Below are 14986 nucleotides of genomic sequence, written 5' to 3' on the forward strand. Positions count from 1 at the left end.
TCCTCCATGGAGCAATCCTGCTCCTTGTGCTCCCCACCATTCTCCTTTCAGTGATCATATTTAAAATGGATTATAGCTAGGAGTTGACTGATGGGACAGAAGGCGTTCAAGCGGACTAAAGTCTTCCAACGCCACACGCGTGCTCCCGAATCTCCTTGCCGAGGCTGACCCGGGTTCCCACCTTCCCTCTCCCTTTGCACCACAAGCGGCCCTGCTGCCCTGCTTGTTGCCTTCACCCAGCCGCGGGCGCCACCACTGAGCAGGGCGTTTCCCAGCCCCGTCACGCCGGTAGGACGGCTGTGCCCGCCGGGTCCCTCCGGGCCGCCGCTGCCAAGCACCGGGCCCGCCCCGCACAGCGGGGAGGGCGGAGCTGAGGCCGTGCGCGCGCGCACGCACGCACGCACGTACGTACGTACGTGGGTACGTGGCGCGGCGCGCGTGCGCGCAGGCGGCACGTGTCGGCGGGCAGCATGGCGGAATGGCGCGCGGTGCCCAGTGACCTGTTCCCCTTCGTGCTCGCGTTCCTGCGCGAGAACCGCTTCGATGGCGCCGCGCGCGCCTTCGCCAGGGAGGCGGCGGCGGTGAGTGGGGGCGGGGCGGGGCTGTGGGACCGACCGACCGACTGACTGACTGACTGACGTGGCCTCTCTCCCCGTTTAGAAGGAGCAGGACCCCAACGCTGCCTCGCTCCTGGACATCTACAGCTACTGGGTGAAGTAAGTGCCTCCGCGGCGGCCCGGGGCGGGGGTGTCACCGCGGGGCTCTCCGGCCGCCGCCGGCTCCCCGCTCAGCCTCTCTCGCCGTAGGTCTCCGGCGGCCAAGAAGAGAAAGCTGGTTCCCAACGGCCCGCAGGCGAAGAGGAAGCCGTCCTCCAGCAGCGGGGACAGCTCCGGCGAGGAGGACGAGACGCCCCCCGCGAAGAAGCCAGGTGGGGGTGTGAGCAGTCCCGGGGCCAGCCCGGGCTGTGCGCGGCCTTGGCTGCTCGCTGGGGTGTGGAGCTCAGCCTCAGCCGCTCCTTTGGGCTCCATCGGCAGCTATCGAGGACTGGGGTGTACTCCCTGATCTTGCTTCTGGCACGTCTTTGGCTGTGGCATGTGAGATGTGTTCACCCCAGCTAAGGGTGATCTCGCTATCCAGTTATAATATGACCATAGCAGGTTTTGTGTCTGCTAGAAGGTTTTAGCCGTTTAGATTGTCTCTTTTTGTTGAGACTGGTGAAGGTATTGGGCTGCACTGCGTTTTGAAGGTGCTGTTGAGCTACTGCCCTCGTTACCTTGTTTATATTGAGATTCTGCTTTCCAGACACTCACTGATAGGATATCTCAACAGGGTTACCACTACTTGTTTCAGCACATTCAAATTATGTGTTGATTTAAATATTGAGTGAAATTGAGTTCTGAGTGCATGTGGATGGGACTGGTATTCTCTTAATGGGAGGCAGCTGCCTGTGGACTCAGTGACCTTGAGGGTCTTTTCCAAACAAGATGATTTTTTGTTACATGCTATTTTACAGGGTCAGTTTCATTGAGAGCTTTAAAGAGTGATTTCTCATCTTGCTATTGTAGGAAAACTGATTCAGATTTTATAAGTGCTTTCACATTTGTTAAAATATGCATAATTTGACAAAACTCTTGCATGGCTAGGATTTATCAGGTATCTGTATTGGTGGACACCATGACCCGTTTGATGCAGGGCAGTTGTACACGGTATCCCTGAGTTCCAGCCAAACACCAGACATCCTTACTCACCTGTTGCTTGTGCGAGGTTACTGCTCTCCTTTCTCTCAAAATTGTATCCTAGTACTGTCAAAAAATGCATCCCTCCACTGCACTTCGGTATGTAGTGATTTGTGTTTTTCCCTTTTATTCTGGAATTGTTCTTCTGCCTTGCCTTAATCACAGCGTATGCATGTTTGTGTGTATCTAGGACTAGATTTCTGCAAGATAAGTAGTAGACATGGAGAGGGCGAGACACAGAAGGAACCTGGTCTTCAACTTAAGACATCCTAAACCTGAATTGGAACTTAGATCTCATATTAATTGATAGGGACAGTTGCAAATATAATTTGAGCGAAAATTATTTATTTTTCTCCACGTTATTAAAAAGCAGTCAGTAACCAGGAAGGAGTATATTTGGTTAAAGCATGTTTAGCAAAGTCTTTGGAACCTTAACACAATGTTGCAGTGGTTCTCTTTGGAAGTCTGTGCACATTCAGTGGGGGTTTTTTAAGCTGGAAAGTGTGCAGATCCAGTTAACATTATCTCAGTTTGTGGGGACACTTTCCTGTGGGGCGTCCTTTTTGGTGATAGAAATCTGTACTTTGTGTGTAACGAAGATAAAAATCTAGAATTGGTTTTATCCTCTTGCCTACCCATTTTGGAGTCTTCTGTATCACCTGCTCAAGAGACAAATTTGGTGTTATGAACTTTATTCATGGTTTAATGACCTTAGTATATCCTTTTGCCCTAATACACACTAGTCCAGGATATAGGTACATGGGAGTTGTGAATTAACTTAAAATTGATGTGTGCTGTACCTTATTGACAGCTAAAGCAGCCACTGCGCCCAAGGCCAAAACAGTTGCTCCAGCCAAGAAGGCAGAGAGCAGCAGCGAGGACTCCAGTGATGATTCTGACTCAGAGGAGGAGAAGCCACCACTAAAGGTCAGCTTTTCTTTCCAGCCTCTTTAATGCATGTTTTGCAGTGATGGCAAACTGATGGTGATAGCAAAATTCTCTCTGAAATTTGACTCACTTTTCCTGATCTATAAAGTCCCTAGACTTACGTAGCAGGTGCTGTGTAAGAAGACATTTTTGTAGTGGACAGTGTGCAATTTGAACTGGTCATGTGAGAAACTAATTTCATGTCCAGCACCCACTTTGTTTCCTCTCCAGGTCTGCTCCAAAGACTGCCAGGGCTTACTTTTTTTGCATAGAAAGATTTATTTTACTATCACTAAAATAAATTTGACCTTTTTTTGGTATATATGTGTCTATATATAAAAAGAGATCCTTCTCTTTCCTTTTTCTTCCTACAGTCATGGTCTTGAGAAATAGCGGAGGAGGAAGAATTATGTCAGTGTACACTAGAGGAGACTTAACAGAGTTGTTCTGTCAGTATTTTCAGTCTTAAAACTAGTGTGATCTGGAGAAGGAAGACAACAGTGTCAGCCTCAGAGCTGCCCCATGTTGAGGAGGCAGAACTGGAGACTGAGGCACAAAGCAAGTCTCCCATGGCCTCCTGGGAGTTTCCCCAGAGCAAAATTTTTATCTGGGATTGTCAGGCCGTAACTGTTAAGCAGAGTGGTGTTCCCAAGTCAAAATGGTTCCCTCTGTGAAAGACAGCTGTTTATGCTCTCTGTGCATGTGTCCTGCTTGTTAGTCTCTCTTCATGGCTACGAGGGCTAATCAGTTTTCCCTCCTGTTGTTTAGAAAGGTGCAAAACCCGTGGTGAAGCCAGCTGGAGCTAAAATCCAGCCTCAGAAGAAAGCAGAGAGTTCCAGCTCTGACTCGAGCAGCTCTGATGGAGAAGCACCAAAGAAACAGCCCCCAAAACCAGTAACACCTAAATCGGGTACATCTTATTTTATATCATGAGTCAAAGTTGGGTGTTGTGGGGGAAGCCCGGGAGGAGAGATGGGGCTGTACCTACAAGCAAAGGCATATGTATTAACATAGCAGTCTGAAAATCCACTGTTCTGGCCATTTGCATTCCAGTCCAGTCTGCTTCTGACATGGAAGAGGTGTAGAACTGATGGCAAATAAAACATCTGGTCCCAAACGCTGCCACATTTGCATAACTAACTGCAACTGGCAACCTTAACTGCTTAAATAGTGCTTTTGCCAGTGTCTTCCACTCAAAGAGCAGGGAAGATCTTTACTTAGCCTTTACTTAGCCTGGAACTTCCAATGAGCTAGAACAGACAGTTTTCTGAAAACTTTATCTAACCTTGCAGTAGGATAAAACAGCAGTTTTGCAGTACTGCCTTAGTCTTTTCTGGCTTCCTATGGTTCTTTTCTCTCTGATACTTTATGCTGAATGTAATTATCCCTCAGCTATCACAGCATATCTTATAATGTCCCTTTTTACTTATCTCAAAAGGAAGTAAACCTGCCCAGGCAGCTCCCAAGGCAGTCAATGGAAAAGCAGCAAGCAGTAGCAGCAGTAGTGAAGATTCTGATGAGGAAAAGACTGCACCGAAGAAGGTAAATTAGACCATGAAAAAAATAAACACTATAGAAGTCTAGCAAGATGGAGTGTATTTGTTTCGCAGGGACTGAAATGTGCAGATAAAGGCACAGACTGCACAGATTCCGAGCACAGTATTTGTGGCTCTTATACTTCCTTCTCCTTTATACAGTGGGATGACATGTTCTGGCATCTCTTAATGTGCTGGCTTGCTTCCCTGCTACCTCCTTACTGCTTCCTCTGCTCCTTCCTTTTACAGGAAGGCATCTCATTGTGTCATAACCATATTGCCATCTCCATTTTATGTTCACTTTTGCATGACTCTTCTGTGCTTAGTTATTTGTAAATTTGAATTTTCCACTAGAGAGTGTTTAAACAAGTTTATGCAACACGAAAATAAACGTAGTTCTGATTAATGAAGTGGCAGTTGCTATAATTTTGATCAGTTCTGTGCCTCCTAGTCAGAGGAGCTCCTCATTAGGGATTTTAGCAGAAAACAACAGCAGAGTGGCCACAAAGAGCCTGATGCTCGTGTGTTTCCTAAAATTTGCATTTGAGAATCTTCGTTAATCTTTCTCTCTTTTTCTTCAATATTTCCTCTGTTAAGTGAGGTGTAGAGTTAAACAAGATCCACATCCAGCTGTCCCCACAAGATTTCTGTAACATCTTTTTTAATGTGTATTTGTTTCCTTCTTGTGATAAGGCTGTTCCCAAGAAGTCACCTCTGCCAAAACCTGCAGCCACTCAAGCATGTCCAGGGAAAACCAAACGTGCCAAGGAAAGTTCCAGTAGTGAGGACTCATCTGACAGCTCAGAAGACGAAAAGCCACCTGCAAAACAAAAGCCAAAGTCTGGTAAGTGTTAAGTGCCATGGCTGCGATGTGGGCAGATGCTTTATGCTATTCCTGATGTCCTGGAAGAAGTGTGTGCAGGGCACGGGAAAGTCTTGCTACACACAAGGTTCCAGGTGGTGCTGGTAGTTGTAACATGAACCAGAAATAGAGCAGTCCTTTACATGTGTGCTGGTGGGGCTAAACTTAAACTCAGCTTCTCACTCAGCAAGGGCTGGGCAGTGAGAGTGATTGCAGCAGACTCTGCTTAGTTTGCTGCATGTGTTCTATTCAGGTAGCCTTTAAATACATTCTTCTGGCAGGTTTGTTGTCTGCTAGGATTTGGGAAGTAATTTGCTAGTGGTTGGGTTATTCTGTAACTGCACTAGTTTCAGCTTTTTAGTTTTTTTGCAAAGTATCCAGGGCTTTTCAGTTGCAATCCAGCTGATGGACTAAATGGGCCTCTGTTCAGTATAGTTTAATGCTTTTAGGATTCCAGTAGAGACCTGATCTGAGTGGAGGATCATGCATTGAAACTTGGTCTGATTCTCTGATCAGAAGATTTGAGAGTAAATGAAAACAATCAACAATTTACATCATTTGTTTTGTGGTGTTTTTTTCTTTTTTTTCTAACTCTCTTTTGTTGTTGTTTTTTGTTTGTTAGTTTGGGTTTGGGGGTTTGTGTGTTTGTTTTTCTGAAAATGCTTGGTGACATGAGCTCCCATTCTTCTAGAAGTGCAGAGAAAACTTCTGCAGAGATGGTTGTGTCAACTGAACCCCAAGAGGAGAGTTAAACTCACAGTAGAAACAGGAGGTAGCAGTTGGGTGGGTGTAACCTTTAAAATTATAAGCTAGTAGTTTTGACTGTAGCTACAGAAGGGGAATAAATGGAACCAAATAGCAGAAGTGCTGTATTCTAACTACAAGAAACATCTCATGTGCTGCCTGCGTTGTCATGCAGGCTTATGAATGCTGTTTGTCTCTTTGTAGGTCAGTACAGTGCTGTGCCACCTCCTCAAGCTACACAGACAAAGAAAGTCCTTACCAAGGCTCCTGCAAAAAAGGCTGAGAGCAGTGACTCTTCAGACAGTAGTGATGAGGCAGAGCAGGTGCCCCCAAAGGGAGGAGCAGGTATGTTGTGGGAGAAGAATCTATAGAGAAAGTACCACATGGTGTGGTCAATGTTTTGGCAATGTCTTGGTTTCCTGAAAAAAGCTGTTTGACTTTGGTGTGTGGTGCTGTTTGCTTCTCTGGAAGCTTTTGAAGGAATTTTTTGAAGGATTTGAAGGAATCCCAAACACCGTGTACAACCTGTGGATCCGAACTGTGTGCAGGTTGGATTGCTTTGCACATGTTGGTTTGAAAAGTCACCAGGATGTGGTTATGTGGAGTAAGGCAGGTCCATTACTGCAGCTGGCCAGGTCCTTGCTTGGCCTCCCATGTGCTGGCTGAATGGCTGGTGCACTGAGAAAGGAGCTTTTTCACATCTAGAAAGGTGTGGATCTTGAGACAAAGGTTTGTTGTGGACGTAACCTGTTAATTTTAGAATTGCTTTTGCAGGCAAAGCAGTAGTAGCTAAAACAACCCCCGGACCCAAAACCAAAGCTGTGACTACCAAGAAGGCTGATTCCAGTTCTGACAGTGACTCAGGTAATTCAAGAAATAAAGTTTTTATTTTTTTGCATTAATGTTTTTATTGGCCAGGTTGCTGTATAGTGCTGTATCTGATAAGATCCTTAGCGTGTGAGCTTGAAAGCTTCACAGTCTCATAGCTAACAAGGTGTGAAATTGAAAAACAGCCACTCGCCACACGGAGTGAAGTCTTGAGCATGAGACACCAGTGAGACCATTGGCAAGTGCAGAAAGGTCTGCATGTTGCTAGGTGGAAAGGGTGGGGCCTTGTATATCAGGTTTCTTCAGGAATGTTAATCATTACACTTTTTGAGGATCTGTGTCTTCAGATTTTTTGTTTCTGCTATCCCATTGTGTTTGGAAGAAGTTTATAAAATAAAAAATGTTATCACCATACCAAGTTAAAGAGAGCCTCAAAAGATGCCTTCTCCTAATGTGACCCTAGAAATAGGGTTCAGTGTGGCTTGTGTCTTATGTTGATCAGCTTTAAGGTTTGCAATGCTGTATTTCCCATGTAAGTTCCCTATGTGCTACATTTCCTCCCCAAATTCGAGGTTGCTTCTGTTGTGTATCTCCACATTTCTGGTGCCATGGCAGGGTCTGTGGGTGGCAGCTGCCTGTCTGTCTGCAAACAGCTAGGACTAGGCTGTGTGACACTTCATTAAGTGGCAGGAGTTCTGTGTTCTGGTTTTGTTGCCTAGTTTCTCATAAACAGACAAGACTTTGATTATTGTTATTAAAGTGCTCAGAAATGTTGGAATAGATGAGGCTTAGCATTCCAGCTTGCTGTGACATACAATATAAAGGCATATTTGTATGCAGGAGTCTCTGATCCATCCTCAAAGTGCTGCTAAACACATTTGGTACAGGAAATAGAAAGCTAAAATGAGATATTGTCCTGTTGATGCCTCACTTTAGCTGTTTTATCAGTTTTCTCTCCTAATTTCCTACTTGTTCTTCGGTCTTTACCACATAGCTTCTTTTCTCAATGTTTCTTCTCCCTGAGTTTGTTCTTGGTGATACCTGTAGTTTCTCCAGTCTGTACCTCTTCTGCTACATTATTCTCCAAATACCTGTTTCCTTGTGCATACATTAGTGAAGAACTTGAATTGCTTGTTTCCACTTCCTTCCAACAAAGAAGACATGTGGAAAGATGAATGCTGTCCCCTGACGCTTCAAGTGTTTGTCAAATGCTGTTTATTGCCAGTTATCTAGTGGCTCTTCTTGGGCCACAACCTATTTTGCTTTTCACTTCCCCATGGCTTGTATACATGTTGTTACTAAAGTAACTTGCACCAGAAGCTTATTAACATAAAACATCCTGTTATATTTTGTTTAGATTCTAGCTCTGAAGATGACAACAAGAAGACAGGGAGTAAGCTCCCAGCCAGACAGCCTGTGATAAAGAACACTTCCAAACCAGCAAAAGTAACTGTCAAGCCTGGACAAGCAAAGAAAGACTCCAGTTCCTCCTCTGACAGCTCAGGTATTGGGATAGGAGAAAACTAGTATTTCCCACATGCATGTTGCACTTGCCCAGACCTCTGTGTTTCTAGGCAGGATGTGAGGGTGCAGTTAAATCTGCCTGTTAGCTTCATGTTGAAGGAACAGGTCTTAGCCTTAATTATTCTTTTTCTTTACATTCTAGATTCTGATAGCTCTGACAAGAAGGCCCCTGTGAAGCCCACAACTAAAACAGCAACGCCTGCAACAAAGAAGTCACAAGCTGCCCCAAAGAAAGCACAAAGTAGCTCTGATTCAGATAGCAGCTCCAGCAGCTCTGAGGATGAGAAGAAGAAGAAAGGCACTCCAGCTAAATTAGCTGGCAAAGCGAGTAAACCAGTGTCCAAACCTTCTACCCCAGCTCCCAAAGCAAGCACTTCTGACTCTGATAGCTCTAGCAGTGAAGAAGAAGAAAAGAAGCCAGCAGTGAAACCAGCCAGCAAATCTACAGGGGCAGCAAAAGCAAATGGGGGGAAGAAGGCAGCTGCTTCTAGTAGTAGTAGCAGCTCATCTGATAGTTCCAGTGAAGAGGATGAGAAGCCCAAAAAGGCAGGGAAAGGGGCACAGAACGGTTCCAAGATCACTGCCTCCACAGAGAAATCAAGAACATCCACACCAGCAGCAAACAACCTGAAGTCTCAGCCAGCTGGTGGCAGCAGTGAAAGCAGCTCTGAAGAAGAGACTGGAAAAGTCAATGGAGGTATTACCTACAGTCTGGCAAGTGGGCCTGTCAGGCAGTGTTACTGAGCTAAGCATGAGTGGGAGCCTTTTCTAAATAATATTCGGTCTAATCCGTATGTGCTATTAGATTATGCCATGTCGTGCAGTACTGCTAGTTTTTAATTTGGTGTGATCATTTTTCTCTGTGTCGTGTATCTGCTGGCATTGGAATTTGTGGTAACATAAAGCACATTTCTGTACAGTTGTTACCAGTTGCCATCTGTGCATGCACAAGATTTTTAGTGACAGCAAGGGAGGCTGCTGGATGACCTTGTCTGTGTTTAGCTGAACACCATAGGTGATGCCTCAGTGCACAACCTGAACCTTTACCCCTCCAGGAGGGAAACAACTTTGAATGTGCTAGTGATATGTGCAAGTGCCTGCTGTGTGATTCAAAGAACTGGAAAATTTAAATGAACAGAACTTTCTTAAGTGCATTAAATCATTAATACAGAGATACTCAGTTTCCCAAAATTATCAATATCTGTTGAGATACGATGACAAAATCTTTGCTGACCCAGAATGGCTGTTAGTGTCTGACATAGCAGTCTGGGTGAGGTAATGCAGGGACTGATTCTCACACCTGTGTCAACACTGGGTTTGCATTCTGGGGGAGAGGTGCCATTACTTTCTGCAACACTGCAGTTACTCTCTTTGATGTTTTACTGCTGTACATCTAACAGGCACGATCAAGAAGAAACAGAAGAGAGAAGATGCTCAGGAGCCAGAGACACCACACAGTAAAAAGTCAAAGATCAAAGCCAAAACACCACACACAGTTCCCAAGGTGAAACGGGTGAGTGAGGGTGGACTGTTGGTGACTGGTGGCAGAGGCATCTCTGCCTTCTGAACAAGTAGGCTTGTTTTGGTTTTTTGGGGGCGAGGTTGGGCCCACAGGATAAATTGTATTTTTGCACTTGAACCCAGTGCACATGTGTGTGTAATATTCTGGCAAAGGCTGATTGCATATGCTTGCACAGGAGCATCCCTGTGCTGCCTGATCTGAAGAAGGGAAAGGATTATAAATCTGAGAAACACTTAAAAGATTGAGGCAATGTGAACAGACTCCCTATTTGCAGGACAAGAAGGGAAGGAGGTTGTCACTAAGAAAATAACATGCACATGTATATGCTTATTGTGTCTTGTTTTCTTTCTCATAAACAGCCAGCTTCCCCATTCCGCCGAGTAAGGGAAGAAGAGATTGAGGTGGATGCCCGTGTTGCTGATAACTCATTTGAAGCAAAGGTAGGGCTCAGTAACACCCAGAGTGGGAACACTTGGCCTCTGCCAGCACAGGTCGGCAGAGCAGCCTTGGTGTATCTGTGGGTGGGAACTTTTTCCACCAGGAGGTGCTGTTAGGAAGCGTGTGAGCACTTGTAGGGGGTGCACGGGAGAGTGGTGTCGGCTCCAGCGTTACTGTACTGGTGTTTGCTGGGCAGAATGAAGTGCAAAGCATTGCCTTTACTCTCTTGGGTACTGACCTGAATTTCCTTTTCCTCTCTCCATCCCTCACAGAAAGGAGCAGCTGGTGACTGGGGGGAGAAGGCTAACGATGTCCTGAAATTCACTAAAGGCAAATCTTTCCGCCATGAGAAGACAAAGAAAAAACGAGGCAGCTACCGTGGGGGCACTATATCAACCCAAATCAATTCCGTCAAATTTGAAAGTGACTGAGAATGTTTTATTGGGAATTCATAAACCATCTGCTCACCAGAATGGCTTGGATGGGCATGTGGACACTGGATGTCAAACCTGCCTGGAGTGCTGCCTTCCCTAGCCCACTGTGGGACAGGCAGCTCCAGAGTGGGAATGTGTGAGAATGGTTGGATGTTTCCTTCTTTTATTTCTAATTCTGGTTTAGACCCCTATTCTGGAACCGTCCTTGAGCTGGTGTTATTGGCACCACTAGCGTGACCTCCAATAATTACATTTTCGACAGTCTCGTTTTAAAAGGCTGACAGTGATTTTTCATTTTGGTTTCCTGCCCATCTAGTAGCAGAAAGAAATCATTCCCCTGTATCTTAGCCTCCCTCTTCTTTTTCAGCCAGTTTAACTTGGATACCTGTGAAATGGCAAGGACTGTGACTTGCCTTTGGCTTGTTCTGTAAGAGCAGCAATTGATTTGAACCCTCTGGCTCTAATCCCCACCCCCACTTGACATTTCAAGTTCACAGTTGCACTGTGACAGGGTTCCTCTTTTCTGTTTCCTCCTTTCATGGTTTCACTTTGCAATAAATTCCTACCTTCCTCTTCACTCCTGTTGAGGCCACTAACCTTAGAGAAGCAGAGTCTAAAGACACCTTAGTAGTTGAGTAACTGTGTTGCTTGCACTTGCAGGTTGGGACCTCTTGTCAGAAAGACCAAGGTCTATAGTACTGCTGCAGCACTCCTGATAACATTTCATTGGGAATGTAGCTGGGGAGTGCAGATGTGCAGATACACCTGACTGCACGGAGGTTGTGACAGTTGGCTCAGTGGGAATGGGTAAGGAGGCGGAGGAGATAAAGCTCTCTACCCAGCTCTGTTTTTTGCTGTATTTTTGTTTCAGAGGCTCTGACTGCAGTGTGGCATTATTCCTCACAGCGTGCCAGCTTATGCTTACTCCCAGCAATGTGCCATGCAGGTTGTTGGGAGTTGAGATGAATGTATTGTTAATGCCTTAAATTTCTTTTTTAGTTGGATCTCTTGCTCTTTGAGCTGTTTTTCATCTGCTAAATCCTCTTGAGAAGTAAAATGCCAGTTTCCCCCTGATGCTGGAAGATTTAAGTGTTGGCTACAAGTACATGTTCAGTATGGGGAGCCTCAAAGAAGTTCAGTAGCTTGCAGCCTCAACTGAGATTTCATGAGCAACTGAGATAATGGCCCACTGCTTTTGAGAAGGAGGGCTTGCATGACTGCCTCCTTCTTTCTGGTACAGCTCACATCTTGTAGAAAATGGTTTCCCCAACTACTTTTTTCCCATTAGCTGGGTTAATTTTAGTGTGTGGAGCAGTCTGCTGAGCCCATAGCCAGTATGAATGCAACAGCAGTAGTGCATGTTTGGGAGATGGGGTAGTGGGCTGTGAGAACTGCTCACCCCATCTCGTGAAATTGCCAGTCACCAGGAGAGGTTATACAGGCCTTTATTTCCATGTGCCCATTCCCTCACCAAAGGATGACAGTGAGAAGAGCCTTGTTAAGGAAGCCACGTTTCTGTGTAAAGCAGCGTCACCTAATTGAGGGCTGGATGAGACTTGATGAACCACGCCCATATACATGAGCTGCAACATGTTCCATTGAGCATTTTTCAGGCCTTCCCCTCTGGCTTGCACAATCACTATGGTGCCTGGATTCTAGCCTACAGTGCAGAGGGGGCCCAGGAGACCACGGTTATTACAAGGAATTAAAGGTTAGAGGCCAAAGGAAGGTAGGAAGAGAGTATTTTTTGGCCTGGGGATTTGAACATCATCTTGCTTGTGACTTGTCCTTTTTCTGCTGTTTATCAGGAACTTGCATTTGCAACTTTAAAACTTTTTAAAAATTTTCGAGGGTATTTTAAGTGTGAAAGTTTTAATGTGTCAGAAAATAAAGACTGCTGCCTTTGTAACCTGAGTGGACACTGTAGTCAAAGGTATGGAATAGCAGGTGGGAAAAGGGAGGGCATTGGTGCTGGGGGTAATGTAGCACTGTCTCTTTCCATCTGTCAATAACCATTTAATGTCTCCTTAGTTGTGTATGCGAGTTACAGGCCTTCAGAAGTGAAAGATGGCCTGTGCAGCTGGCTGTCAAGTGATGCTGCAAGCAATTTGGATAAAACTCTAAGAATATTTGATTATACCAAGGCAACTTGAGGCTGCTTGCGTCCATTCCCACCAGAATATCTGGTTAGCTCTTCTCAAATATTGCTGCCACATTAGCTGTGTGGCAGCTGGCAATATAACTTAAGTAGCACCAGCCTCTGGTAATAAAAAGCAAGGAGCATAACTGAAAAATTCTGTGTATATACCTGGTTAAAAGAAGTAATTTCTGTGTCCCCTTGGATCTCTTCCTCCTCTGTGACCATGTGTGCAGTAAAAAGAAACATGCTAATTAGGTAGGGCCTGGTGGACGTCTTGTGTGCCGTAGTGCTTATTTTTACCCTCTGTGCTATGCCTCTGGAAAAAGGTGGTGATGAACAGAGTGGCCAGGCAGACTGGGCTGGCTGTTGCTCTGTAACCAACACTGTCTGTCAGAACCTTCCACCTTGAATGTGATGTTGTAGGAGAAGGTGTAACGCTATCTGAGGTTGCAGCAGCAGATGCAAAGAACATCTGGAGATCAGCACCTGACTGAACAAATGCAGCAAGTACCAGAGAGGAAATGCTTTGTGAGACTCAAAACTACATGCTCTTCCATGTGCTTGACACTCCTAGGGGAAAAACTGCTCCTTCCACAAGCTTTTGCAGCTAGGCAGGCTTAACACACAGTTCTGCTCTCTGCTACTGTCCTGGCCTAAAGGAAACACCCCATGGAACACTTAGGCCTAGTTTCCCCATGCATCACTGCTGCGGTTTCAGCTGTGGTTAATGCTGGAACTGGACTAACAGGATCTCCCCCTCTGGTGTGTGCTGTACCTGTATGGGTGCCCCGGCACACCGTCCTTAGCCTCCTGATTCCTCTGTTTGCCATCCTTTCCATTTTGCTGTCCTGACTAATATGTGTGCAGTCCCCTGTTCCCCTCCTTTCCCTGCGCCCGCAGAGGGGGTCCTGGCCCTGCGAGCGTCTGAGTAGGGTCCAGCCCCGGTTACTGGAGAGACGCTTTGATACGCTGGCCTGGCAGGGGACGCAAGCGGGAGCTGCCAGGCGCTGCCTGCCTGCTCGGGCTGCCGGAGCGGTGAGGTCGGCCCCCCGTGCTCTCCCTTCCGACCCTCTCGATCTGCCCCACTGCGGGCGAGCGCCTGGCTCGGCCGGGCGGGCGGGGCGGCCCGTGGGTGCGACCCGTGGGCTGGGGCTGCCCCGCCCGTGCCCGCCGCCGCCTGGCCTGAAGGGGAAGGCGGGCGGGCGGCGGCTGCTTCCCTCCCCTCCCCTCCCCTCCCCTCCCACTGCCGTGCCTCGTTTTGTTTCTGCACCGCGACTTGGGCCGCGCTCCCAGTGAGACTCGCTGCAGGTGGGTGTCGGCTCCGCTGCCGGTGGAGCGGGAGTGGCGGAGCGGGCCGGGGCGGGCGGTCCGTCCGAGGGGAGCCGGCATGGGGGCAGCTGCAGCCGGTGCCTCTCATCCCCCGTCCCGCCGGGGCGGCTCTCGGCTCCGTAGGTTCGGCGCTGCCTCCCTGTCCGGACGCCCGCGGTCAGCCCCGGGGAGCGCCCCGCCGCCGGTGCGAGCGCGGCCAAGGGCTGCGGCGTCTGCCCCGCCGCTGGCCGTCCTGCCGGGCGAGGGGCTCCGCCTGCCCCTGGGCGGTCGCGGCGGCGGCGGGGCCAGTGGGCTGCACGGACGGGCTAGTTCGGTGTGAACCGCGGGTCCGTGCGGTGGCCGCAGCCCCGGGTGCTGCATGGCTGCCAGTCGCGCTCCGGGTGACCATTGAAGGGCTGGACCGAACTTTTTGTGCTAATGGCAGAGGCACCCGACTGCTCCTCCGCTGCCGGAGAGAGGGAAGTGGTTTGCGCTCCCAGCTGTCAGCCTGGCCCTGGTTCTACCTGGATGCGTGTGTGAACAGCCTGGGTAACTTCAGCAGGGCTACCGAAGGGCACGAGTTAAGCATCTGCTTAACCGTGCAAGATCAGAGCCTTGGCACCTGAAAAAATGCTCAAAGTGCTTTTGTGTAACTGGCTTCACCTTCCTCTAGATTAGATCTAAGGAGTGTCTTCCCTCTCCTGTTCTGCCTCCTCTTCCTATGCATCCCTCCTCAACCCTTGTTTATGGCAGCTCTGCCAGGTCTGACTCCTCCAGTGCACTCAGAGCCAAAGAGCTCTTTGGAGTTTTGGTTTTTTGCTGGTTTGCTTTTCTGTTTTTGTTTGGTAGTGGTTTGGTGGTGTTTTTTGTTTGTTTGGGGTTTTTTGTTTTGTTTTTGTAGTGTGAGGGCATCAATGGTTTTTATTGAGGATAAGGTTCATCTCTAGCTTCTCCACTGCTGTAATTCTGTCAAATATGATCAGACTTG

The 14986-nt window shown here is 47.5% G+C and overlaps 1 protein-coding gene across 1 annotated transcript; it reads left to right on the top strand.

Annotated features, from left to right (window-relative positions):
- Positions 1-451: 451 nt before the first annotated feature.
- NOLC1 (nucleolar and coiled-body phosphoprotein 1) lies at positions 452-12394 on the top strand. The gene is made up of 15 exons (XM_080347639.1): positions 452-581; positions 661-716; positions 807-928; positions 2548-2663; positions 3432-3573; positions 4102-4205; positions 4892-5042; positions 6009-6149; positions 6579-6668; positions 7990-8136; positions 8299-8853; positions 9557-9669; positions 10038-10118; positions 10389-10539; positions 11211-12394. The coding sequence occupies exons 1-15, from the start codon at positions 471-473 to the stop codon at positions 11264-11266; spliced, it is 2136 nt and encodes a 711-aa protein (XP_080203765.1). The 5' UTR covers positions 452-470; the 3' UTR covers positions 11267-12394.
- The last annotated feature ends 2592 nt before the right edge of the window (positions 12395-14986 follow it).

This window comes from Nesoenas mayeri (assembly GCF_963082525.1).
Source record: "Nesoenas mayeri genome assembly, chromosome: 7".
Classification (NCBI taxonomy): domain Eukaryota; kingdom Metazoa; phylum Chordata; class Aves; order Columbiformes; family Columbidae; genus Nesoenas; species Nesoenas mayeri.